Consider the following 25,393-nt stretch of genomic DNA (forward strand, 5'->3'; position numbering starts at 1 on the left):
TTTATAGTATTGATATGAGGTTCCAAGCAAACAGTTATTGTTCTGATGTTGCTTTCAAAGGCAGTTTGGAACCTTTGCAACCAAAGCCTATCTCATTCAGTGATCCTGTGTGGCCTCCGGCTTCAAGGCTGGTCTGTTGATCATTAATGTACAGTCGATTCTAGCAGAACTGACATTTGGCAACTGCTGCCAGCGTTTACAAGGCTGTATGTTGGTGTCTTATTTATTTATTGGCAATTTTTAGCAAAAGGTGCGGCTAGAACGTGCTGGGAAATCCACTTTTTAGAGGGGGCTTACATGCTTTTGGCAGTAAACTGCACCACAGAACTGGTTCACACACCTGACTTTAAACAGCATAGTCACAGTGGTTAATCTGTTTAATGTTCTGATAAACGGTTTATTTTAAGTGTCCTGAATAAACAGGGTTTAGATTTGGCGTGGGTTGCCAGTGCTGTCTGTAGGAGCTGCTGTGGTGCTGGACAGTGTCCTGAGTACTGAGTTCAGCATTAGTAACTGCTGACGCTGCAGGGTTAATCATTGGTCAGGTCAATGCCCTAATACTGCCCTGTATGAAGTGAAGTTTTCTATAATCGTTTCCCACTTAATTTTGTATCTTGGTTTTAGTAAGATTTCTGACATCAACTTCTTTAGTCTGCAACCATAAATTGTGTTTGTGTGACACTGAGAAGCTTACTTTTTCTCACAGGCTTGCAGAAATTGGTGCCAGGATTCATTACGGGTGCAGGTTTTACTGCAGTGCTCCTGCTCCTGTGTTTACGGGGCAGTGTCGCAGTCTGCACTCCCTGTAGGAAACGTACACTTTTCCTCCATATTTTGTACTCGGTCTAAATCAGAAAGGTTCCACAGATCATGCCTATAGTAAAGGTCTTCTAATCGATCTTTTTGCAGGTATATTTATGGTCAACATCTAAAGAGTTCTCTAGACATAGCACATATTATGCATAACATTGTAACGATACATTATTAAGCCTGCAAATAATTCTCGATTTTCCTTTACATTTACTGAATTTACTATTTTTATGTTTTTTAATGTTTTTATAAATTTTGACTTAAACTTCTAATATATTATAATATATATTTGTTAATTATATATTATTATAATATATATAATATGTTTGTTTTTTGTTTTGATAAATTTACAATATATTACTTCAAATATAAAATATATTATATATATACAGGGGTTGGACAAAATAACTGAAACACCTGTCATTTTAGTGTGGGAGGTTTCATGGCTAAATTGGACCAGTCTGGTGGCCAATCTTCATTAATTGCACATTGCACCAGTAAGAGCAGAGTGTGAAGGTTCAATTAGCAGGGTAAGAGCCCAGTTTTGCTCAAAATATTGCAATGCACACAACATTATGGGTGACATACCAGAGTTCAAAAGAGGACAAATTGTTGGTGCACGTCTTGCTGGCGCATCTGTGACCAAGACAGCAAGTCTTTGTGATGTATCAAGAGCCACGGTATCCAGGGTAATGTCAGCATACCACCAAGAAGGACAAACCACATCCAACAGGATTAACTGTGGACGCAAGAGGAAGCTGTCTGAAAGGGATGTTCGGGTGCTAACCTGGATTGTATCCAAAAAACATAAAACCACGGCTGCCCAAATCACGGCAGAATTAAATGTGCACCTCAACTCTCCTGTTTCCACCAGAACTGTCCGTCGGGAGCTCCACAGGGTCAATATACACGGCCGGGCTGCAATAGCCAAACCTTTGGTCACTCGTGCCAATGCCAAACGTCGGTTTCAATGGTGCAAGGAGCGCAAATCTTGGGCTGTGGACAATGTGAAACATGTATTGTTCTCTGATGAGTCCACCTTTACTGTTTTCCCCACATCCGGGAGAGTTACGGTGTGGAGAAGCCCCAAAGAAGCGTACCACCCAGACTGTTGCATGCCCAGAGTGAAGCATGGGGGTGGATCAGTGATGGTTTGGGCTGCCATATCATGGCATTCCCTTGGCCCAGTACTTGTGCTAGATGGGCGCGTCACTGCCAAGGACTACCGAACCATTCTGGAGGACCATGTGCATCCAATGGTTCAAACATTGTATCCTGAAGGCGGTGCCGTGTATCAGGATGACAATGCACCAATACACACAGCAAGACTGGTGAAAGATTGGTTTGATGAACATGAAAGTGAAGTTGAACATCTCCCATGGCCTGCACAGTCACCAGATCTAAATATTATTGAGCCACTTTGGGGTGTTTTGGAGAAGCGAGTCAGGAAACGTTTTCCTCCACCAGCATCACGTAGTGACCTGGCCACTATCCTGCAAGAAGAATGGCTTAAAATCCCTCTGACCACTGTGCAGGACTTGTATATGTCATTTCCAAGACGAATTGATGCTGTATTGGCCGCAAAAGGAGGCCCTACACCATACTAATAAATTATTGTGGTCTAAAACCAGGTGTTTCAGTTTCATTGTCCAACCCCTGTATATATATATATATATATATACCGCTCTTGATACATCACAAAGACTTGCTGTCTTGGTCACAGATGCGCCAGCAAGACGTGCACCAACAATTTGTCCTCTTTTGAACTCTGGTATGTCACCCATAATGTTGTGTGCATTGCAATATTTTGAGCAAAACTGTGCTCTTACCCTGCTAATTGAACCTTCACACTCTGCTCTTACTGGTGCAATGTGCAATTACTGAAGATTGGCCACCAGACTGGTCCAATTTAGCCATGAAACCTCCCACACTAAAATGACAGGTGTTTCAGTTATTTTGTCCAACCCCTGTATATATATATATATATATATATATATATATATATATATATATATATATATATACAGTGTATCACAAAAGTGAGTACACCCCTCACATTTCTGCAAATATTTTATTATATCTTTTCATGGGACAACACTATAGAAATAAAACTTGGATATAACTTAGAGTAGTCAGTGTACAACTTGTATAGCAGTGTAGATTTACTGTCTTCTGAAAATAACTCAACACACAGCCATTAATGTCTAAATGGCTGGCAACATAAGTGAGTACACCCCACAGTGAACATGTCCAAATTGTGCCCAAAGTGTCAATATTTTGTGTGACCACCATTATTATCCAGCACTGCCTTAACCCTCCTGGGCATGGAATTCACCAGAGCTGCACAGGTTGCTACTGGAATCCTCTTCCACTCCTCCATGATGACATCACGGAGCTGGTGGATGTTAGACACCTTGAACTCCTCCACCTTCCACTTGAGGATGCCACACAGGTGCTCAATTGGGTTTAGTCCATCACCTTTACCTTCAGCTTCCTCAGCAAGGCAGTTGTCATCTTGGAGGTTGTGTTTGGGGTCGTTATCCTGTTGGAAAACTGCCATGAGGCCCAGTTTTCGAAGGGAGGAGATCATGCTCTGTTTCAGAATGTCACAGTACATGTTGGAATTCATGTTTCCCTCAATGAACTGCAGCTCCCCAGTGCCAGCAACACTCATGCAGCCCAAGACCATGATGCTACCACCACCATGCTTGACTGTAGGCAAATTGTCTTGGTACTTCTCACCAGGGCGCCGCCACACATGCTGGACACCATCTGAGCCAAACAAGTTTATCTTGGTCTCGTCAGACCACAGGGCATTCCAGTAATCCATGTTCTTGGACTGCTTGTCTTCAGCAAACTGTTTGTGGGCTTTCTTGTGCGTCAGCTTCCCTCTGGGATGACGACCATGCAGACCGAGTTGATGCAGTGTGCGGCGTATGGTCTGAGCACTGACAGGCTGACCTCCCACGTCTTCAACCTCTGCAGCAATGCTGGCAGCACTCATGTGTCTATTTTTTAAAGCCAACCTCTGGATATGACGCCGAACACGTGGACTCAACTTCTTTGGTCGACCCTGGCGAAGCCTGATCCGAGTGGAACCTGTCCTGGAAAACTGCTGTATGACCTTGGCCACCATGCTGTAGCTCAGTTTCAGGGTGTTAGCAATCTTCTTATAGCCCAGGCCATCTTTGTGGAGAGCAACAATTCTATTTCTCACATCCTCAGAGAGTTCTTTGCCATGAGGTGCCATGTTGAATATCCAGTGGCCAGTATGAGAGAATTGTACCCAAAACACCAAATTTAACAGCCCTGCTCCCCATTTACACCTGGGACCTTGACACATGACACCAGGGAGGGACAACGACACATTTGGGCACAATTTGGACATGTTCACTGTGGGGTGTACTCACTTATGTTGCCAGCTATTTAGACATTAATGGCTGTGTGTTGAGTTATTTTCAGAAGACAGTAAATCTACACTGCTATACAAGTTGTACACTGACTACTCTAAGTTATATCCAAGTTTCATGTCTATAGTGTTGTCCCATGAAAACATATAATGAAATATTTGCAGAAATGTGAGGGGTGTACTCACTTTTGTGATACACTGTATATATATATAATTTGTATATATTTTGTTTATTTTATGTGTTTATAAACTTAAAATATATTACTGCTAATATATTATAATATATATTATTAATTATATATTATTATAATATATATAATATGTTTTTTATGTTTTTTTTCCAGTGTGAGTTTAATTGTAGTTTTTCAGGCACTTATTATTAGTAAAGTTAAATAAATAGTAAAAAAAAAAAAAAAAGAAATTTACATGTACTTGAAAAACTAAAATGTTGACATCATAACAATTCACTTCACTGACTGGGGGTTGAAAGCCTTGATCATGTGGAGAACAGTGGCAGCCTCGCAGTAGTGGGGATTAAATAAGTGACCTTCCAAATACTAGTCCAGTAACTTGTACCAGTGCCCTGCTGAAAGACAAACTTTCCTCCCAGTTTAAGCTGTCTGGTAAAGACATCAAGACACCAACTTTTATTCATCAGCCCTGACCAGGTTGCCATTTCCTCCTGTCAAAAGCATTTTCATGACATTTTACCACTAGCATGTATTGCAAGGGAAATGGTTTGCCTTGTTAGCATCTGACCACTTACCATGAAGAGTTCAGGTCACAAGACTGCTACTTTTGTCAGGTTTTTTAAGTGAACCTTACACATACAGTTAGGAGTTCTTGCAACCTACCAAAAATTGGATATAATGAATAGATCTAGTCTAGTATATATAGTATATAATGAATATAATGAATAATGAATAGATTATAGATTATTAGAATAGATTATTCATTCATATGCTAAGTCAAATGCAATGTACATAATTCACACTGTTATTAACTCAGAAACTAAAACTACAGTATTTTTTTAAGTTTTGTGTAATAATTAGCATTATTGTAAAACCCAAACTGTAAAGGTTTGTTTGTTTGTTCAGTCAAAACACACACATGGTCTCTAGTGATCAGAAGTAATCATGTGTGGGCAGTGATCTTTCTCAGGCATCCTGCCTCCGTCCCCGCTTTAATTAAATGCTCTAAATGAAGGATGTGAATGAGTGATCGTTAAACCATCATCGCCTCTACACCAGCTCCGTGGTCAGTATAGCAATAGCTGACATCTTTCCAATAAAGATTTGACCTTTTACGCAGTGCTGCAGGAGCCGGCCCGTGTGCTCTGTTCCTCCGATAGCTGCTGCCCACGCTTATCGCCATGCTGCCATGCTGCCGCGCTGCTGATTAATGCATAAAGAGCACAGCAAATTGTCAAAAGACATTCAGCAAAGACAAATTACCTTTAGACCGAACGCTATTCTCTTCTTACCCTTGTGAATGAGAGCAGTCTACAGAATATGAATGTCCTTTTCTTCTAACTTTTTAATAGATTTTTTAATTAAATTAATATTCATTACTATTTACACAGTTTTACTCTGCAGTAATGCTGTTGGTTTTGGGCAGTTGTAGCCTAGTGGTTAAGGTACTGGACTAGTAAGCAGAGATTCGCTGGTTCAAACCCCACCACTGCCAGGTTGCCTCTGTTGGACCCTTAAGCAAGGTCCTTAACCCTCAGTTGCTTAAACTGTATACTACTGTAAGTTGCTCTGGATAAAAATGTCTGCTAAATGCCGAAAATGTAAATGTAAATGGGACAGGATGTCCAACACGCTCATGGTCATAAAAGAGCTCTGAATCGGACCTATTGTAATAGGTCAATTATTAATGTTGATTTAAAGCTTTTTGGTTTATGTTCGCAACCATGTAAGGCAAGGCATGGCTTTATATTAGCTTTTATTGTATTGACTTACACATACTCAAATAAGCCTTTGCCTCTGGGGTCGTTACCAAACGGTATGTATTTTTTTTATCTGCAGTCATATAGATACAACAGTTCATTGCTTACCTATAATAAATTGAAGATAAAATACATGTGCTTTCCCTTGAAAAATATGTGGGTATTACAAAAGGTATGTTTCCATGTAGTCTAAAAGTAAATAAAAATAAAATAAAAAGTTAGATTAAATAAACAATTAGTAATTATTAGGTGCACTTACCTGTTAATAAACTGATTCACTCTCTTAAATGTAGGATAATTTTTACACTGATAATAACACTGATAATTTTTTTGATTTTAGTCATTGCCAGTTCCACAATTTTTCTTGTAGCATGACATTTACAAATCTGGGAGAGTAAGGGCTAACATGTGCTTTCTCCACATTAGCTTATTAATGCCAGAGATTGGCTAATGTCACTACTGTTGACACTGGAGACAAAAATTTATAGTAAAATATATAGTAAATATATAGTAATTTTTGATTATCAGTGTTTTTTTTAAATTATATATATATATATATATATAAGTGCATTTTTCTCCCCATTTTTTCTCCCTTACACAGCGTATGAAGACCCACCCACCCACATATAGTCTGGTCCCCACCCTGCAGATATGGTGGCCAATTAGTATCTGCTGCAGGCACCGCCCGCCAGATGGCACCCAGCCGACCGGTGGCAACACCGAGCCTCGAACCCGGGAGTTCAGAAACTCGGTGCTGGTGCTTCAGCGAAATATCAATATCAGCGCCACCTGGGCGCCTGATTATCAGTGTTATCAGAATTCCAAAGTTAAAATCCAATAATCTCTCCCCGGTTCGAGGCTGAGTGGCTGTATGAGCAACGATTGGCCGGTTGCTCAGTTGGGGGGTGGGACAAAGAACCGGATGTGGGTCTCTCTCTGTCAGAATGCGATTACGACCTCTGCTGGCTGATTAGAGGCGCCTGCACAGGGATGAGGAAGAGTGCCCTTAGGGTGTGTCTCTCCGCATGCAAAGCTAGGTGGCGCCAAAACTCATCGATGTGCGGGTGGCAAAAATGCATCCGGCTGCTGCTCATGTTTTGGAGGGGATATGGGTTAGCTTCGAGCTCCTCGGTCAGGGCAGGGTTCGGCATAGACAGAGAGGAAGCACGATGCAAATTGAACAATTGGATGCGCTAAAGGGGGAGAAAAAGGGGGGAAAAAATCCAATAATCTATCAAACAAATAGCAAAATGTAAAAAACAGATGCATACAGACAGTGGATCATATATTGTTCATGTCCCATAGATATGTCAAGTCCTGTGTCATGTGGAGCCATGAATCAGAAGCTTCAAGTCTCGAGATCTTTTGTATAATTGGGCAACATACAAAAAATGCATTACTATTGCCAAGATTGGGAAGAAAAGTTGAACTGCATTGTATGTTCAGAGTAAAGTTTTCTGGATAGTCAAATGTAAGCCAAAAAGCACAAAAAACATGAGAAGCTGCTGGAACATTGTTTCAATGACTTAAAGACTGTCAAGTAAGAAAAAAGCTCCTGCTCAAGCACAATACAACTTGTCTGAAGAAGCTTTAATGTAACCCCTTTGCATGGGTTTGTGGAAAATATGAGAAAGATTGAGGTGTTTGGTTGAAATGACCAAAGGTTTGGTTTGGGAGAAAAGAAAAGGCATTTACTCACAACAGCTTTGAACTTACTGTCAAGCCTGGTTGTGGTAGTATTATTCTCTGGGACTGTGATCCTGCTACTGTAAGTGGTGTATTGTAAAAGGTGAAAAATAAAATAATTAAAATTTGTATTTGTGTGTTCCAGCAGAATAATAATCTAAAACTCGGGTCAAAACTGGCTAATTAAATCAGGCAACAGTAAAGCTGTGGACTATACTGTAAAGATAAGTCTTTGCAAGAAAACCATTGAATTTCCTTATATAGCGGCTAAAAAAACTGAGAGACAAAAAAACCAAACCTTAGTTTTGTTCCACCATATTTTGTCATCCAGTGATTTTTATACAGATTTTTTGTTCTCAGCCAATTGGAAACTAGCATTTCAATGCCCATGGTACAAAAGTATGTTGGATTTATACAGATAATATCATTGTATAATAACTTGTGCTTTCATCAGTACTTTTTTCCACTAAATCAGAACAAACTGCCAACATGAAGAAGAGTAATAGTTCTTGTGTTAAACTAATACATTTTATCTTTGCAAGTCTGGAGGACACACTGATAATTCTTTAGACTGACAGTGAGCCCCTGGAAACCTAACAGTCTAACAGAGCTGCTGCTGTCGGGGCTTAAATGCAATGCACCAGTACACTAATTAAATATCATTCCTGTGAGTCTCTAGGACATACGTAGTTTAAAATATAATGTATAATGTAACATAAAATGTTTTTCTCTCTCGTAATGCCTCTTACATCTCAGTACAGAGAGCCCTGAGTGAGAGAGGACAGTGGTCACATCTCACTCGATAAGCACTGCTGTGATTCTCTCATTGACACGAGCTATCATGCAACCACCTCAGGTGGGGTTATATATTTCCTTTCACGCCCTGTGGTCAGACATAAATCAATAGGAGAGGACTGTGTGAAATACTAATGCTAATGAATAAAAATTCCCTTTAATGGTTTGAGGTTTTAAGCAAGTGGCACTGCACTAACTTGTTTCCTCCTCAGCCATTAGTGATAGACTACTGTGGTGATGTTTGTGGATTTTTAACTTGGTGGGTTTCTACCATTCTGTAAAATAATAAGTAACATTGTTAATGGGGGGGCACTCCTTTACTTGTTTTCTAACAAATTACCCATCATAGTTCAAGCAAGGGTGGATGGCATGGCACTCACATTTTATAGTCTCTTGTTTTATGGGTTTGATTGCCCTGTAAATCTGTAGATTTGACTTTATTTTTTAGGGTTGCAGGAAAATGTTTGTATGTTTGTAGAATCCAGATTTCTTATAAATTACTTGTGAATGAGAGAACTGTGAGAAATACTAATGCTAATGAATAAAAATTCCCTTTAATGGTTTGAGGTTTTAAGCAAGGAGGTTTCCTCCTCAGCCATTAGTGATAGACTACTGTGGTGATGTTTGTGGGTTTCTACCATTCTGTAAAACAATAAGTAACATTGTTAATGGGGGGCACTCCTTTACTTTCTAACAAATTACCCATCATATTTCTAGCAAGGATGGATGGCACTTTATATTTTATAGTCTTTTGTTTTATGGGTTTGATTGCCCTGTAAATCTGTAGATTTGACTTTATTGTTTAGGGTTGCAGGAAAATGTTTGTAGAATCCAGATTTCTTATTAATTACTTGTGAATAAGAGAATTGTGTAACATACTAATGCTAATGAATAAAAATTCCCTTTAACGGTTTGAGGTTTTAAGCAAGTGGCTCTGCGCTGAACTGTTTCCTCCTCAGCCATTAGTGATAGACTACTGTGGTGATGTTTATTGGTTTTGCACTTGGTGGGTTTCTATTATTCTGTAAAACATCATTAATGGGGGGGGGGGGGGGCACTACTTTACTTGTTTTCTAACAAATTACCCATCATAGTTCAAGCAAGGATGGCACTCATCTTTTATAGTCTCTTGTTTTATGGATTTGATTGCCCTGTAAATCTGTAGATTTACTTTATTGTTTAAGGTTTTAAACTTAAACATTTGCAGGAAAATGTTTGTATGTTTGTTACTTGTGAATGAGAGAACTGTGTAAAATACTAATGCTAATGAATAAAAATTCCCTTTAATTTAAGCAAGTGGCACTGTGCTAACTTGTTTCCTCCTCAGCCATTAGTTATAGACTACTGTGGTGATGTTTGTGGGTTTCTACCATTCTGCAAAATAATAAGTAACATTGTTAATGGGGGGGCACTCCTTTACTTGTTTTCTAACAAATTACCCATCATATTTCTAGCAAGGATGGCTGGCACTTTATATTTTACAGTCTCTTGTTTTATGCGTTTGATTGCCCTGTAAATCTGTAGATTTGACTTTATTGTTTAGGGTTGCAGGAAAATGTTTGTATGTTTATAAAATTCAGATTTCAGAGAATTGTGTAAAATACTAATGCTAATGAATAAAATTCCCTTTAATGGTTTGAGGTTTTAAGTAAGTGGCACTGTGCTAAATTGTTAGCCATTAGTGATAGACTACTGTGGTGATGTTTGTGGGTTTTGCACTTAGTGGGTTTCTATAATTCTGTAAAATTTTTAATGGGGGCCACACCTTTATTTGTTTTCTAACAAATGACCCATTGTATTTCAAGCAAGGATGGATGGCACACATCTTTTATAGTAACTTGTTTTATGGATTTTATTTTCCTTTGATTGGCTTCATTGTTTAAGGTTTTAACATTTGCAGAATCTAGATTTCTTATAAATTATTTACAAAAAGTGATCAGATTTTTATACAAGTCATAATTAAATATTCATTTGGACTAAAGCTATAACACAGCATACTTGTGCCATTTATACACTATTTGTCCAAAAGTATGTGGACACTTCTTATAATTATTAAGTGTAGGTGTTTTAGCCTTACCCACTTCCAAAAAGGGTTTAATTTTATATTAAATACATTATATGCCTTCAACTTTGTGGCAACAATTTGAGGAAGACTCTTTCTTGTTTCAGAATGACTGTGCCTCTCTGCTCAAGCGAGGTCCATAAATACATAGTTTGACAGATGTGGTGTGAAAGAATTCCAGCAGCGCTGAGTTCTGACCTCACCCCCAGTAAACCACCTATGGAATGAATTGGAATGTTGATTGATATCCAGATCTTCTTGGTCAACATAAGTTTTCTGACCTGACATATAAGATAATATCTCTTATGTATATATACATAAATAAATATCAATAAATTGAAAACATTTCCTGTCACATCACAGCAAGAGTAAATTTATAATGCAGAAAGTGGTAAAAAGTAACATCAAAAGGCCTGTAGAAATATCTTAAACACAACAGAAACACATCTGCACTCAAAAAACAGGCTTGCCAAAATGCATCAAGATGTGTTACAGTGGTTGCGGTTACAATGTTATATTTTTATCAGCAATGTATAACACTATGTCACAGAAAAATACAACACACAAATACCAAAACCAAATCCTAACTTTAAAGTATGGCAGAGGAAAAAAAACATGTCTGTTAGGTTCTGCTTTGCTTAAAACATTTTGTAGATAAATGTCAAAGTGGCGGTCCATCAACTGACGCTTGACCTTACCTTCCCAGCCTGGGCCCTGATTAATCACTGTCTTTCATAGAAACATGAAAGTACAACTGTTTGTGTAGGATTAGTTTAACATCTTCCATGAAGATGATAAGATTACGTTGTAGAAGCAATTAATGCCAAAATCCTGTATCTTGCACTGTCTGTAGCCAGTTGTCTATCAGCCATGATTAAACAGTGGTATGCTAAAATTTTTCTATTATGCAAATGTAGCCCAGAGCAAAAGGTCTCTCTGCATAGCAACAAAACACTGCTGGAATCACTATGGAGCTCTGTACTTTCTGAGCCTGTATGACTGAGAACAGTCTAAAGTCATCCTCATTAATAAGCGGTAGCACTCACCTACTAACTGTTAAATTCTATAAACTTAAAGGTGTTCAGGAGACCCATAGAATGACTAAAAGAAAAGCAGAATAGCAAACAGTCCACTTAAACATCAAGACTGGAAGCTGAGGAGTACTTCTATTATGAAACTAAGAACATGTCAAAGACTAGGGCTGGCACCGATCCGATATTCTGTATTGGTATCGGTCCGATATAAGCCCAAATCACTGGATTGGATATCGGAAGAAAAAAACGTGTAATTCGATCCGATACTGTTGCTTAATGTAAATAACACTTAATGTAAATAACACTTAATGTAAATAAGGCCATTCAGAAATTAAAACACACTGATCTACTTAAACTTTTAGCATTTTAAAAAATCATCTACTACTCATCAAAAGTGTTTACAATTGGAAGATGTGGATGTCAATCAAATGCGATGGACCAATTACAATTGACGAAAGGGTTTAAAAAGCCTGTTTAACATTAATTAATTTTCTGTTGTGTTGTGTTTTTACAGGATGCAAAAATACGAGAGCAACTGGGTCTGGCCAGTGTGGTTGGTAAAATTGAGAACCGAATGCTGACAGTGGTGACGGGTCCAGACATGGTCAACATCACCTACATGAACTTTATGGCCATAGAAGATGATGTGGCAAAGGTAGTTATAGCTCCTTCTGTCAAATACAGTTCACCTGCATGTGTAGGCCATGTGGGTAGCACCGTCGCCTCACAGCAAGAAAGTCCTGGGTGGGGCGGTCCGGGTCCTTTCTGTGTGGAGTTTGCATGTTCTCCCCATGTCCGCGTGGGAACTCCGGGTTCTCCGGTTTCCTCCCACAGTCCAAAGACATGCAAGTGAGGTGAATTGGAAATACAAAATTGTCCATGACTGTATTCGATATAACCTTGTGAACTGATGAACCTTGTGTAATGAGTAACTACCGTTCCTGTCATGAATGTAACCAAAGTGTAAAACATGACGTTAAAATCCTAATTAACAAACAAACAAAGTTAATCTAAGTTGCTGTATGTGTATTTTTACGTTTGTTGTTACATGTTGAATAGTCAACACTCTTAATGGCAATAAAATATACTAAATGTAGTTTTAGTGTTTAATAAGCTCTATGTCTGACATACAGAGGTGGGCAGATGAGCTCTTCAGCATGGCCTCCAACCTCCTGGCCCAAAATATGTCCCGGCAGACCTGTTTAGAAAAAGTGTGAGTACCCTCTGCTATTACAAGTTCTAATGTTTCTTGTAGCATTTTTATAACTGCATGCATTACAGTCCTTCTGAGACTACCTGTTCAGAATAAGGGCACTTGGGAGGCATGTAGTGCATGAGATACGTGCATTCTTACTGGATCTAAAGATTTTCTTTGTGCATAACATTTATCCTTTACTTTAGATTCTTTTCACAACTCCCTGTAGAACTATAATGACTCCAGTATAATAATAAAAATGATATACAACTTCAGTGTGGAACAGAACAGCATAATGCACAGCCCAGAGAACTAAATATTTAGAAGTAGGACTTAATATTCTACTAGTGGACAATTTAAGAAGCATTTGTCAGGTAGCTTTTAACAAAAGATAAAGCATTACTTCATTCACACAGTGTTTATTCATATAGTGTATAGTACAGCAACAATAATAATAGATACATTCCACACTTAAACACATACACACCTTCTTTCTTAACTAGTATCATGCAAATAGTTGCACTTTCTATTTTTATATATTCTATTTTTATAGATGCATTAAACACATCAATTGTTTATTTACAGTCCAGAATCTCTGGGCTAATGACATCTCCATATTAGGTGTTACAATGAATAACACTAATGGATGTACGAGTTACAGAGACGCCCTGCTCTATACACCACAAACTTCCAGTGAACCATGCCCCAATTAAAAGCAACTCCTAAGAACTGTGGAAAAAGAGATAAGAATTTTTTTCTGAATTTGGTTTGTTTTGGCCTCAATAAGATAAATAAAATACCAATAAAATGAAGAAAACTGCTATTGTTTACTTATGTGGACACCCTGTAAAGATGTGTGCACAAATCAGATTGTTAGGATAAGCGTACATTGTTTATAGAGCACAGTTGATTCCTGGCTGTGTCCCAAACCGAATCCTAAGTGCTGCATTGTGTGTAACTTTACTGTTATTGGTGCCCATGTTGGACATCATGTTTAGTGGTAGAGTGTGATTTGAAACACTTCTTGTTTCACTGCTACCTTTTCTTTAAACCTGGTCTTCTGGAGTTATACGTTGTACTTTGTACCCGCCCACTCTTAAACAAATATTTCACAAATACTATACTATACATTTCTATACTTTACCAAAACTGTTCTATACTATACTATACTATACTATACTAAAACTATACTAAACTACACTGTACTATACTATACTAAAACTATACTATACACTTCTATACTTTACCAAAACTGTACTGTGCTATACTAAAACTACACTGTTCTATACTATACTAAAACTATACTATAATTTTTTATACTTTACCAAAACTGTACTATACTATACTAAAACTACACAACTACTTCTGTGCTGTACTAAAACTATACTATGCTATATTAAAACTATACTATACTTTTATATACTAAAAGTATACTACACTATACTACAACTATATTATCCTATGCTACACTATACTAAAACTATACTATCTATTTCTATACTTTACCAAAACTGTTCTATACTATACTATACTATACTAAAACTATACTAAACTACACTGTACTATACTATACTAAAACTATACTATACATTACTATACTTTACCAAAACTGTACTGTGCTATACTAAAACTACACTGTTCTATACTATACTAAAACTATACTATAATTTTTTATACTTTACCAAAACTGTACTATACTATACTAAAACTACACAACTACTTCTGTGCTGTACTAAAACTATACTATGCTATATTAAAACTATACTATACTTTTATATACTAAAAGTATACTACACTATACTACAACTATATTATCCTATGCTACACTATACTAAAACTATACTAACTATTTCTATACTTTACCAAAACTATACTATACTATACTAAAACTATACTATACTACACTATACTAAAACTATACTAAACTACACTGTACTATACTATACTATACATTGCTATACTTTACCAAAACTGTACTATACTATACTAAAACTACACTGTTCTCTACTATACTAAAACTATACTATATATTTTTTTATACTTTACCAAAACTGTACTATACTATACTAAAACTACACTTTTCTATGCTGTACTAAAACTATACTGTGCTATATAAAAACTATACTATACTTTTATATACTAAAAGTATACTACACTATACTAAAACTATATTATCCTATGCTACACTATACTAAAACTATACTATACTTTTCTATAGTAAACCTTTTTATGCTATGTTAAACAATATTATCCTATACTAAACTATACTATACTTTTCTATACTAACTAGAACTATATTATACTATACTTATCCATACTAAACTATACTTATAAGTTCTCATAAGAAAAATCCGCACTGACCCCAGCAGAATCATGTAATCATTTGTTTAGCAGTTCATTGTTTTGGGAACCTCAGCAGAAGTTTAAATATCCAAATACTAAGAACCAGATTCATCAGCAGAGCTACAAGAAAGGACCTGTAAGATCAGTAATTTTAGCTACAGCTCATTCATACCAGTGTAACTTTTCCCTGAGCAGATGTTAAAGAAAACAAAAGCAACTGCATAACAGGCATTAATAATTTGCAAAAAGCTACTCATCACTGAGTGCTTAACCATAGCTCAGGTTGCACTCAGGCTATTTTTAGCACATCCTTATGCCATGCCAGTGCAGAGCATCCTGGGATGAATGCATAAAATGTAAATAACACCACACACATATGCACACACACACACATGCTCACACACACATGCACACACACACACAGGCTATAATTAGAAACACGTGGGGACAGACATGCACCACACACACACACACACACACACATTTTGACAGACTATTGTTTATTTAAAGGAAATGATGTCAGCCCATTTTCATGCATGTAAATATGCCAACTGTCAGTGATGTTTGTAGCAGTAAACTTATAAATGATTCTACAGTTTATGATTTTGTCTCACTGACGGGGCTTATTATACAGTGCTGTGGAAAAGTATTTGCCCCTTCTCAGTTTCTTTTGTATTTGCATACTTGTCACACTTGTATGTCACACATGTTTCAGATCATTAAAATACTTATGCTATTAGACAAAGATAACCCAAATAAACACCATGCTTTTTTAAAGGAAAATGTTGTTCAGTCCTACCAGGTCCTGTGTGAAAAAATATTTACTCTCATATCTACTAAATCAAAGGGTAAACCAAATTCACCTGTTGAATCTAAACATCAAAATAATAGAACTGTGTCTTGAAATATGAAGCAGGCTAGAAGGTCTTAAAAAGCAGCGCGTTATGTCACATTTTAAAAAGATTAAAATGCAGATGAGAAACAAAGTCTACCAGTCTGGAAAGGCTTTGGGACTCCAGCAAACCACAGTGAGAGCCATTATTCACAGATGTAGAAAACTTTTGGACAATAGTGAACCTTTAAAAGAGTGTCTGACCAACATTTCACCAAGAATGCATCATCGATTTATCCAGAAGGTCACAAAAGAACCCAGATTAACATTTTAAGAACAGCAGGCCTCACTTGCCTCAGTTAAGGTCAATGTGCACAGCAGTAAGTGCGGTAATTATTTAAGCTGCATTTTTTGTTTTTATGTTGTTTTTATCTTATACAGTGGTGTTCAAAAAAATTGCAGTCCAACACCATTAACCTGATAAATCACTGTTTTTAGTAGAAGTGATATTTCTACATAGCAAAATATTTACTTGAAAGTGTAGTAGAGTAATGACAACAAAACAAACCCAACAATTAGGACATGCATGCCGCTCATTCTGAGTAATCGAAGCATTGATTGAAAGTGGGTTGTTCAAAATAATAGCAGTGAGGAGTTCGATTGGTGAAGTCATTCATTCTGCAGAAGAACGGGTGTCAGTTTTGGTCCTTATTTAAGGTAGGAGGGGGGCAAATGTTGCACAGGTTGGTCATAGCACATTTCCTTCTGAAATACTGGGTAAAATGGGTTGTTCCAGACATTGTTTTGATGAACAGCGTACTTTTATTAAAAAGTTGGTTGTAGAGGAAAAAACATACAGAGAAGTGCAGCAAATTCTAGGCTGCTCAGCTAAAATGATCTCAAATGCCTTGAAGTGACAACCAAAACCTGAAAGACGCAGAAGGAAGCGTGGAACTACTGTTCGAAAGGATCGAAGAATAGCCAAAATGGCAAATACTCAGCCAATGATCACCTCCAGAAAGATCAAGGAACATCTGAAGTTATCAGTGAGTACAGAAGATGATTAAGTGAAGCCAATTTACCAGCAAGAACTCCTTGCAAAGTCCCGTTGTTAAGAAAAAGACGTGTCCTGAATGGGTTCAAATCTGCCAAGGAACACATTGACTGGTCCAAAGAGAAATGGCTCCACATTTTGTGGACTGGTAAAAGCAAAATTGTTCTTTTTGGGTCTAGTGGCCATAGACAGTATGTCAGACGACCCCCGATCACTGAATTCAAGCCACAGTACACTGTGATGACAGTAAAGCATGGTGGTACAAAATGATGATATGGGGATGTTTTTCATACCATGGTGTTACGTCTATTTATCGCATACGAGGGATCATGGATCAGATTAAATATATCAGAATACTTGAGGAGATCATGTTGCCCTATGTCAAAGAAGAAATGTCCTTAAAATGGGTGTTTCAACATGAAAATGACCCAAAACATCTTGGTTACAGACAAACAAGATTGAGGTAATTGAGTAACCAGCCCAATCCCCTGACTTCAATCCCATTGAGAACTTGTGTTCTGATATCTGAAACACGTTTTTTTGAGGCAAAACCCAAAAATTGCAGAAGAACTGTGGAATGTAGTGTAATCATCCTGGACTGGAATACCTGGTCAGAGGTGCCAGAAGTTGGTCGACTCCATGCAACACAGATCTCGGAAACAATTGTTATGCCACTAAATATTAGTTATTATTAGTTAAATATTAAAGTAAAGTGAAACCTCAAACATTTTTTTCAGTTTATAGATAAATTTTTTGAGTTTTTAAAGAAAAATGCTGGCACTGCTATTTTTTTGAACAGCCTAATATTAATTTTTCTTAACTTTCTGTAAAGGATGAACACAAACTGGCTAAATTTTGTTGATGTTTTGAATTAGAATTGAAAGTGGAGTATTTTCAGTGCATTTGCATTTATGGAAATAAAAGTTATTATAATGATTTTGTGCTTTATTCACTTTTTTAAAACCACTGCTATTTTTTTGAACACTACTGTAATAAAATTAGTTGGAAGCTCTAAAACATTTAAAATAAAAAACTTTCACAGCACTGTATTTGCATTGTAAAAGAAATTCATTAATTTTTACAGGTATAGTAGACTGGTGCTGCAGCTCACTCAAGAGGGAAGTATTCCTGTAAAAAAGTGAGTAACACAACAACTACACAACACTTTCCTCTGATCTCCTGCAGATGCTTCTCTGCATGTTTATAATGAATCAAATCTATCATACTGGTACATGTATAAGCCAGAATTACAAATGTGTAAATGTCATCCATTTGTGGACTAGACTAAAGCATTTATTATATATTCACAGATGCTCACAGCACTCAGGTAAAAGTTTTAGTATTTAGTATTAGAAAGGTGGCGCAGTGGGATATTCCGCTGACGCACCAGCACCGAGTTTCTGAACTCCCGGGTTCGAGGCCCGGTGTTGCCACCGGTCGGCTGGGCGCCATCTGGCGGGCATAATTCACAGTGCCTGCAGCAGATACAAATTGGCCACTGTATGTGCAGGGTGGGGACCAGACTATATGTGGGTAGGGTCTTCATACACTGTGTAAGGACACAAATTGGATGCGCTAAATCAGGAGGAAAAATGCTTAAAAAAAATAATAATTTATATATATATATATACAGGGGTTGGACAAAATAACTGAAACACCTGGTTTTAGACCACAATAATTTATTAGTATGGTGTAGGGCCTCCTTTTGCGGCCAATACAGCGTCAATTCGTCTTGGAAATGACATATACAAGTCCTGCACAGTGGTCAGAGGGATTTTAAGCCATTCTTAGTGATAGTGGATAGTGGCCAGGTCACTACGTGATGCTGGTGGAGGAAAACGTTTTCTGACTCGCTTCTCCAAAACACCCCAAAGTGGCTCAATAATATTTAGATCTGGTGACTGTGCAGGCCATGGGAGATGTTCAACTTCACTTTCATGTTCATCAAACCAATCTTTCACCAGTCTTGCTGTGTGTATTGGTGCATTGTCATCCTGATACACGGCACCGCCATTGGATGCACATGGTCCTCCAGAATGGTTCGGTAGTCCTTGGCAGTGACGCTCCCATCTAGCACAAGTATTGGGCCAAGGGAATGCCATGATATGGCAGCCCAAACCATCACTGATCCACCCCCATGCTTCACTCTGGGCATGCAACAGTCTGGGTGGTACGCTTCTTTGGTGCTTCTCCACACCTTAACTTTCCCGGATGTGGGGAAAACAGTAAAGGTGGACTCATCAGAGAACAATACATGTTTCACATTGTCCACAGCCCAAGATTTGCGCTCCTTGCACCATTGAAACCGACGTTTGGCATTGGCACGAGTGACCAAAGGTTTGGCTATAGCAGCCCGGCCGTGTATATTGACCCTGTGGAGCTCCCGACGGACAGTTCTGGTGGAAACAGGAGAGTTGAGGTGCACATTTAATTCTGCCGTGATTTGGGCAGCCGTGGTTTTATGTTTTTTGGATACAATCCGGGTTAGCACCAGAACATCCCTTTCAGACAGCTTCCTCTTGCGTCCACAGTTAATCCTGTTGGATGTGGTTTGTCCTTCTTGGTGGTATGCTGACATTACCCTGGATACCGTGGCTCTTGATACATCACAAAGACTTGCTGTCTTGGTCACAGATGCGCCAGCAAGACGTGCACCAACAATTTGTCCTCTTTTGAACTCTGGTATGTCACCCATAATGTTGTGTGCATTGCAATATTTTGAGCAAAACTGTGCTCTTACCCTGCTAATTGAACCTTCACACTCTGCTCTAACTGGTGCAATGTGCAATTAATGAAGATTGGCCACCAGACTGGTCCAATTTAGCCATGAAACCTCCCACACTAAAATGACAGGTGTTTCAGTTATTTGGTCCAACCCCTGTATATACGTACATATACTGTATATATATATATAGCACATTGAAACTGGGCTCTCAATTGCTGTGTGTGAACTACTTAACAACTCAAACCGAGCGGCTCGAAGAGAGATATCTAGCATGTCAAATACCTGGATCTGTTATATCGAACAGCCAATGAGAATGCAAGATACAGTGTGAGGGGAAACGCAGAGGAGGAGTTGTTAAAAGGTGGGACAGGGGCATAATATAGTTTATATCAGAATACGTCTGCACATACACACACATTTTACAGTATTTCTGACCTTATCAGTTCGCATTGCCAAATCTACTCATATTAATTTCTTTTTTTCTCCTTGATTTTATGCTGCACATCAGCGCACAAACTTTGATCACTCGCTACTTGTTGACGTGCATTTTTGGACATGGTATCATTAAACCTTTCCTCAGTTCTCGTGTTTGTTTTTGTGACAACACGTAGTTTGGGCAACCAGAGAAGCTCGTCTGCGATTCCAGTTGGTGATAGATGGTGTAGTGTGATACCCCCTATCACCGATCAGTCGCGTAGTGTGAAAGCCACACTAACTTGAAAGACTCCTGATTACAAGAGGATCCAGTTGTGTAGTGTGAACTGTACAGAGACCTGACGACTTGGAAAGTCGTGTAGTGTGAACTTGGCATAAAGTTCCTGACTATTTACATCTCTATGCATCTACGTACTTAAGTCATTTAAGTATAAATTAAAGTTATAACAAGTTCGTGTGTGCTCTTCTCTAGTATCTTTCGGGTGTTTTCGGCAGACAGGAAGCGGGTTGAGAACGCTCTGGAGATCTGTGGCCTTCCGTTTGGCAGAGTAAGCATTGATTTATGTTAATAACCACTGCTTTATTTCTTTTTTGTTTACTGCCATTAAAGTATAAAGCTACAGTGTTTTTTAACTAATTGTTTAACCCAATTAGGCAAACTAATTACATTAGTATTAATTACATGCAATCACAAAGTGTACTTTAAAGCTTACATTTTATAATTAGGTATAGTTTATATTTAGTGTATTTTTACATTTGAGCATCTGCAGAAGAAGAAACCTTACAAATTGTAATGTGATGCCTCAGATGAAACTAGATTGCTTTTTTGTGAGGGCCACAATACCCCCGTCAGTAAACATATTGGGTCAGTGTGAAAAATAAACAAATGTTGCTGGGACATTTTGTTAATCGAGAATCATGCTTGTATAGCCTAGTGACCATGGCAACATATGGTACGTTTCCACTCGTCAAGCCCAACTGCTATTAAATCAAATACCACATGATAAACAACATTCACTCATTCACAAAATAGAAGTGTACATAATTAGCACCAGGGCTGAGCGGTGCGTAGCTGTGTTAGAGGTCGTTTGTGATTTGTTGTTGTTGCTGTTGTGATGTGCAGTTAATTAAAACAAAATGTCAGCAGTGCTAATCTCTCAGCTCTGTCGTTAACCATGACGTCAGTGTGTAGCGTTAGCTATTCTCTCTGATAAAAACCCTGCATGGATGTATCAGTCTTATTAAAACTATGGAGTGTCATTAAGTGAATTTTTTATGCGTTTATATGGCTTGAAACTCGGCATTGCCACCGGTCGGCTGGGCACCATCCAGTGGGCATAATTGGCAGTGCCTGCAGCAGACACTAATTGGCCACAGTGTCTGCTAGGGGGCGGGATGACTGGACTATGTGGGTGGGGTCTTCAAACACTGTGTAAAGAACCTGGTTAGCAGATAGAGGTGCCTGTGCAGTGTGCATGGTCGAAAAGAAGGGGTCCGCTAGGACTGCGCATGTGTCGGAGGAGACATGAGCAGCAACATACCCTCCTTGAATGCAAGGAGATCAGGGATCCCCCATCAGTGGAAGACAAATTGACTACGCTAAAATCAGGAGAAAATGATAAAATAAATAGAATATACTGTATATATATATACTTTAGTTGTAAATGTTATGCCAGCTTTGTAACAACAGTTCTGTGAGGACCGTTACCTCTTGCAGGGGCGGCACGGTGGCTCAGTGGGTAGCACTGTCGCCTCACAGCAAGAAGGTCCTGGGTTTGATTTCCAGGTGGAGCAGTCCAGGTCCTTTCTGTGTGGAGTTTGCATGTTCTTACCATGTCTGTGTGGGTTTCCTCCAGGAGCTCCGGTTTCCTCCCACAGTCCAAAGACATGCAAGTAAGGTGAATTGAAGATACAAAATTGTTCATGACTGTGTTTGACATTAAACTTGTCGTGTTTCTGTCATGAATGTAACCGAAGTGTGTACAAAATGATGTTAAAATCCCAATAAATAAACCTATTGCAGCAGGACTTTGCCTCTGTGCAAATCGAAGCCCATAAAAGTCATGTTTTGATGGGTTTGGTGTTAAAATCCCTAGTGGCTTGCACAGAGCCATGACCACAATTACCACATTTTTTTTTAGAAACAATGCAAGCAAATGAGAGTTAATGAGAGTCAACTGAGTGGTGGTGGGGCTTTAATTAGTGACTTTCTGATCAATAGTCCACCACTGTGTTAACACAAGCCCTGAATAATAATGTCAGCTGTAAGCCAGACCATTTCATCTCTAATATTCTTTTAACACGACCTAACAAATTCACCTTTTACTAAATGGGCGCAAATTCCGACAATACTTTGGGGATGAACTGATACTATATTACTGTATGTACAGCATGTACAAATGTTGAGGGTGAATTTTATTTATTTAATTATAACACCATTAATTATTTTAGTTGTGTTATGTTGTGCTACTCATTTCAGCATTATTTTTAATTACATTTATTTAAAGACAGTAATTAGGTTTTATGAAACTTCTGACAATAGTAAAAGAAACATCATCCATGAAACTTTTTCACTTCTCTCCTTTTTAGAAACATTGTTAAAGAAAATGATCTTTAATAGAAACACTGGCTTAGCAGAAATCGTCCTTAAAGACTGCTGGTCCATGTAATTGCCCACGTCTCATTTGGTTGACTTTTTGGCCTTTTTTCATTTAAAGTTTTCTCATGCCAGTCTTGACACAGCAGTTCAGTGCACCTAAGACTTCTTTATTCCCTGCAGAATGATGCAATTCCACTAGAACAGTTCACTCCAGATATATACAGAGTCTTTCTCAATAACATTTGTCCAAGGAAGGACATCGATACCATCTTCTCTGAAATGTAAGTCCCAATTTATTCATCATCCTGTGCAGGTTTATAATCAAAATTGCTCTGTTCCTGTGAATTAGGATGGAAATGTGCCCTTAAAAAACAATGACTCACTGGTAAATGTGAAATTTCATGCTGCCACATTGTTCCCATAAATTAATGAAGTAATTGTCAAGAGATGTGATATAAAAGGTATCTGTGATACTGTGTGACAGATTGAAGGTCACAAGGATAATAGTAGAGATGATTTAGCTTTTAAACATTTAAATAGTTGTTAAAGCTTTACCTCTTTAAGCTTTATCTCTTCCTCTCTGGTCTTTCTGTTAATCAGAAGTCTTCATACAGACCTTCAAAACTTAAAACTTAAAAACATGGTATTTATATAGATTTAACTCCCTTTGGATGACTGACCTGGGTTGACATTTGAGTTAAACTAGTTATTGCAATGCGGGCCATAATGTTCTATTAACAAAATACCTACCAACCTGCTAACTGTATAGCTTTGGCTACTCTTAAATAGATTACCAAACAAATAGATTTCACTTCCCAAGACCAATACAAGCCTATTTTAGCAGTTAGCTAAACAGCCTGCTAGCGAATGTTATCAGTTAAGATTGTTAGCACATACAATAAATAGCTAGACAGCCTGTTAACTTTTTAAGAATTAGATATTGTTGTATTCCAAGTCACATACTGAATCCTTTAATTATAATTTTATGTTTTAGCGGGGGGTATAAATATAAATATCTAAGTCTTATTTTTATCCTGGTGCAAGATTTTTAGCAAGCAATTGCTAAGAGAAAAAATGCTAACATATATGTTTGTACTACTTTTAGCATAAGGGAAAGTGCTAATAGCTTTGTTAACCACTTTGACAATTTGACAAATAAATTTAATATTGAACTCACTGCTCCTCTCTCTTCTTATAATATTTATTATTTATTTATTCCCACTGTAGTGGTGCTAAGAGCAGACCGTACCTTACAGTAGATCAAATTACTGATTTCATCAACAACAAGCAGCGGGACCCCCGGCTGAACGAGATCCTGTACCCTCCACTTAAACCTGAGCAAGTGCAGGCACTGGTGGAGAGATATGAACCGGACATCATGCTCTACCAGAGAGGTCAGTTACTACAACCACCCGCCAGCAATATAATAGCTATAATAAATAATGTTCCTGGTAATTTATATGGCAAGAGTGAACAACTGCAGCTGTGCTTAAGGTGAAGTTAAGTGGTTTAAAAGCACATTTACTGAGGGGTACTTGCCCTGGCAGGGTCATTGCCATGGTAATGGCTCAGCGAGATGCAGGAATGGAATGTTGCTTGAGAGATGAGATACAATAAAGTCTGATTGAGATACAGGTAAAAGTGGTATGGATTTTTTTTTTCTTTAGGATTTATTTCTATTTCATTTATAGTCCCCACAACATTGTCTAGACACACACACTACACACATGATCTTACTACATGACAACATTTCTGCAGAACTTTTGTAGAACTGACTAGTAAATTGTAAGTGCAAACCAGACTAAAACCCAGCAGTTTAGTGTGCACACTTTTAACATCCAGAAATACACTGATTAGCCATAACATTAAAACCACCTCCTGGTTTCTATACTCACTGTCCATTTTATCAGCTCCACTTACCATATAGAAGCACTTTGTAGTTCTACAATTACTGACTGTAGTCCATCTGTTTCTCTGCATGCTTTGTTAGCCCCCTTTCATGCTGTTCTTCAATGGTCAGGACTCTCCAAGGACCACTACAGAGTAGATATTATTTAGATGGTGGATCATTCTCAGCACTGCAGTGACACTGACGTGGTGGTGGTGTGTTAGTGTGTGTTGTGCTGGTATGAGTGGACGAGACACAGCAGCACTGCTGGAGTTTTTAAACACCTCACTGTCACTGCTGGACTGAGAATAGTCCACCAACCAAAAATATATCCAGCCAACAGTGCCCTGTGGGTAGCATCTTGTGACCACTGAAGATGACCAACTCAAACAGCAGCAATAGATGAGGGATCGTCTCTGACTTTACATCTACAAGGCGGACCAACTAGGTAGGAGTGTCTAATAGAGTGGACAGTGAGTGGACACAGTATTTAAAAACACAACGCACAACACACACTAACACACCACCACCATGTCAGTGTCACTGCAGTGCTGAGAATGATCCACCACCCAAAA

General features: G+C 38.2%; 1 protein-coding gene across 4 annotated transcripts in view; it reads left to right on the plus strand.

Moving 5' to 3' along the window:
* plcb1l (phospholipase C beta 1-like) overlaps positions 1-25,393 on the plus strand; it is a 157,001-nt gene that overhangs the window by 65,411 nt on the left and 66,197 nt on the right. For all 4 annotated transcript variants that reach the window (XM_063002252.1, XM_063002253.1, XM_063002254.1 and 1 more), the window contains exons 4-9: positions 12,262-12,402; positions 12,881-12,960; positions 18,256-18,309; positions 20,804-20,879; positions 23,111-23,211; positions 24,158-24,324. In XM_063002252.1, the coding sequence (XP_062858322.1) occupies positions 12,262-12,402; positions 12,881-12,960; positions 18,256-18,309; positions 20,804-20,879; positions 23,111-23,211; positions 24,158-24,324 (619 nt within the window). The remainder of the gene's footprint in view (positions 1-12,261; positions 12,403-12,880; positions 12,961-18,255; positions 18,310-20,803; positions 20,880-23,110; positions 23,212-24,157; positions 24,325-25,393) is intronic.

The sequence above is a fragment of the Trichomycterus rosablanca genome, chromosome 9, assembly GCF_030014385.1.
Source record: "Trichomycterus rosablanca isolate fTriRos1 chromosome 9, fTriRos1.hap1, whole genome shotgun sequence".
Classification (NCBI taxonomy): Eukaryota; Metazoa; Chordata; class Actinopteri; order Siluriformes; family Trichomycteridae; genus Trichomycterus; species Trichomycterus rosablanca.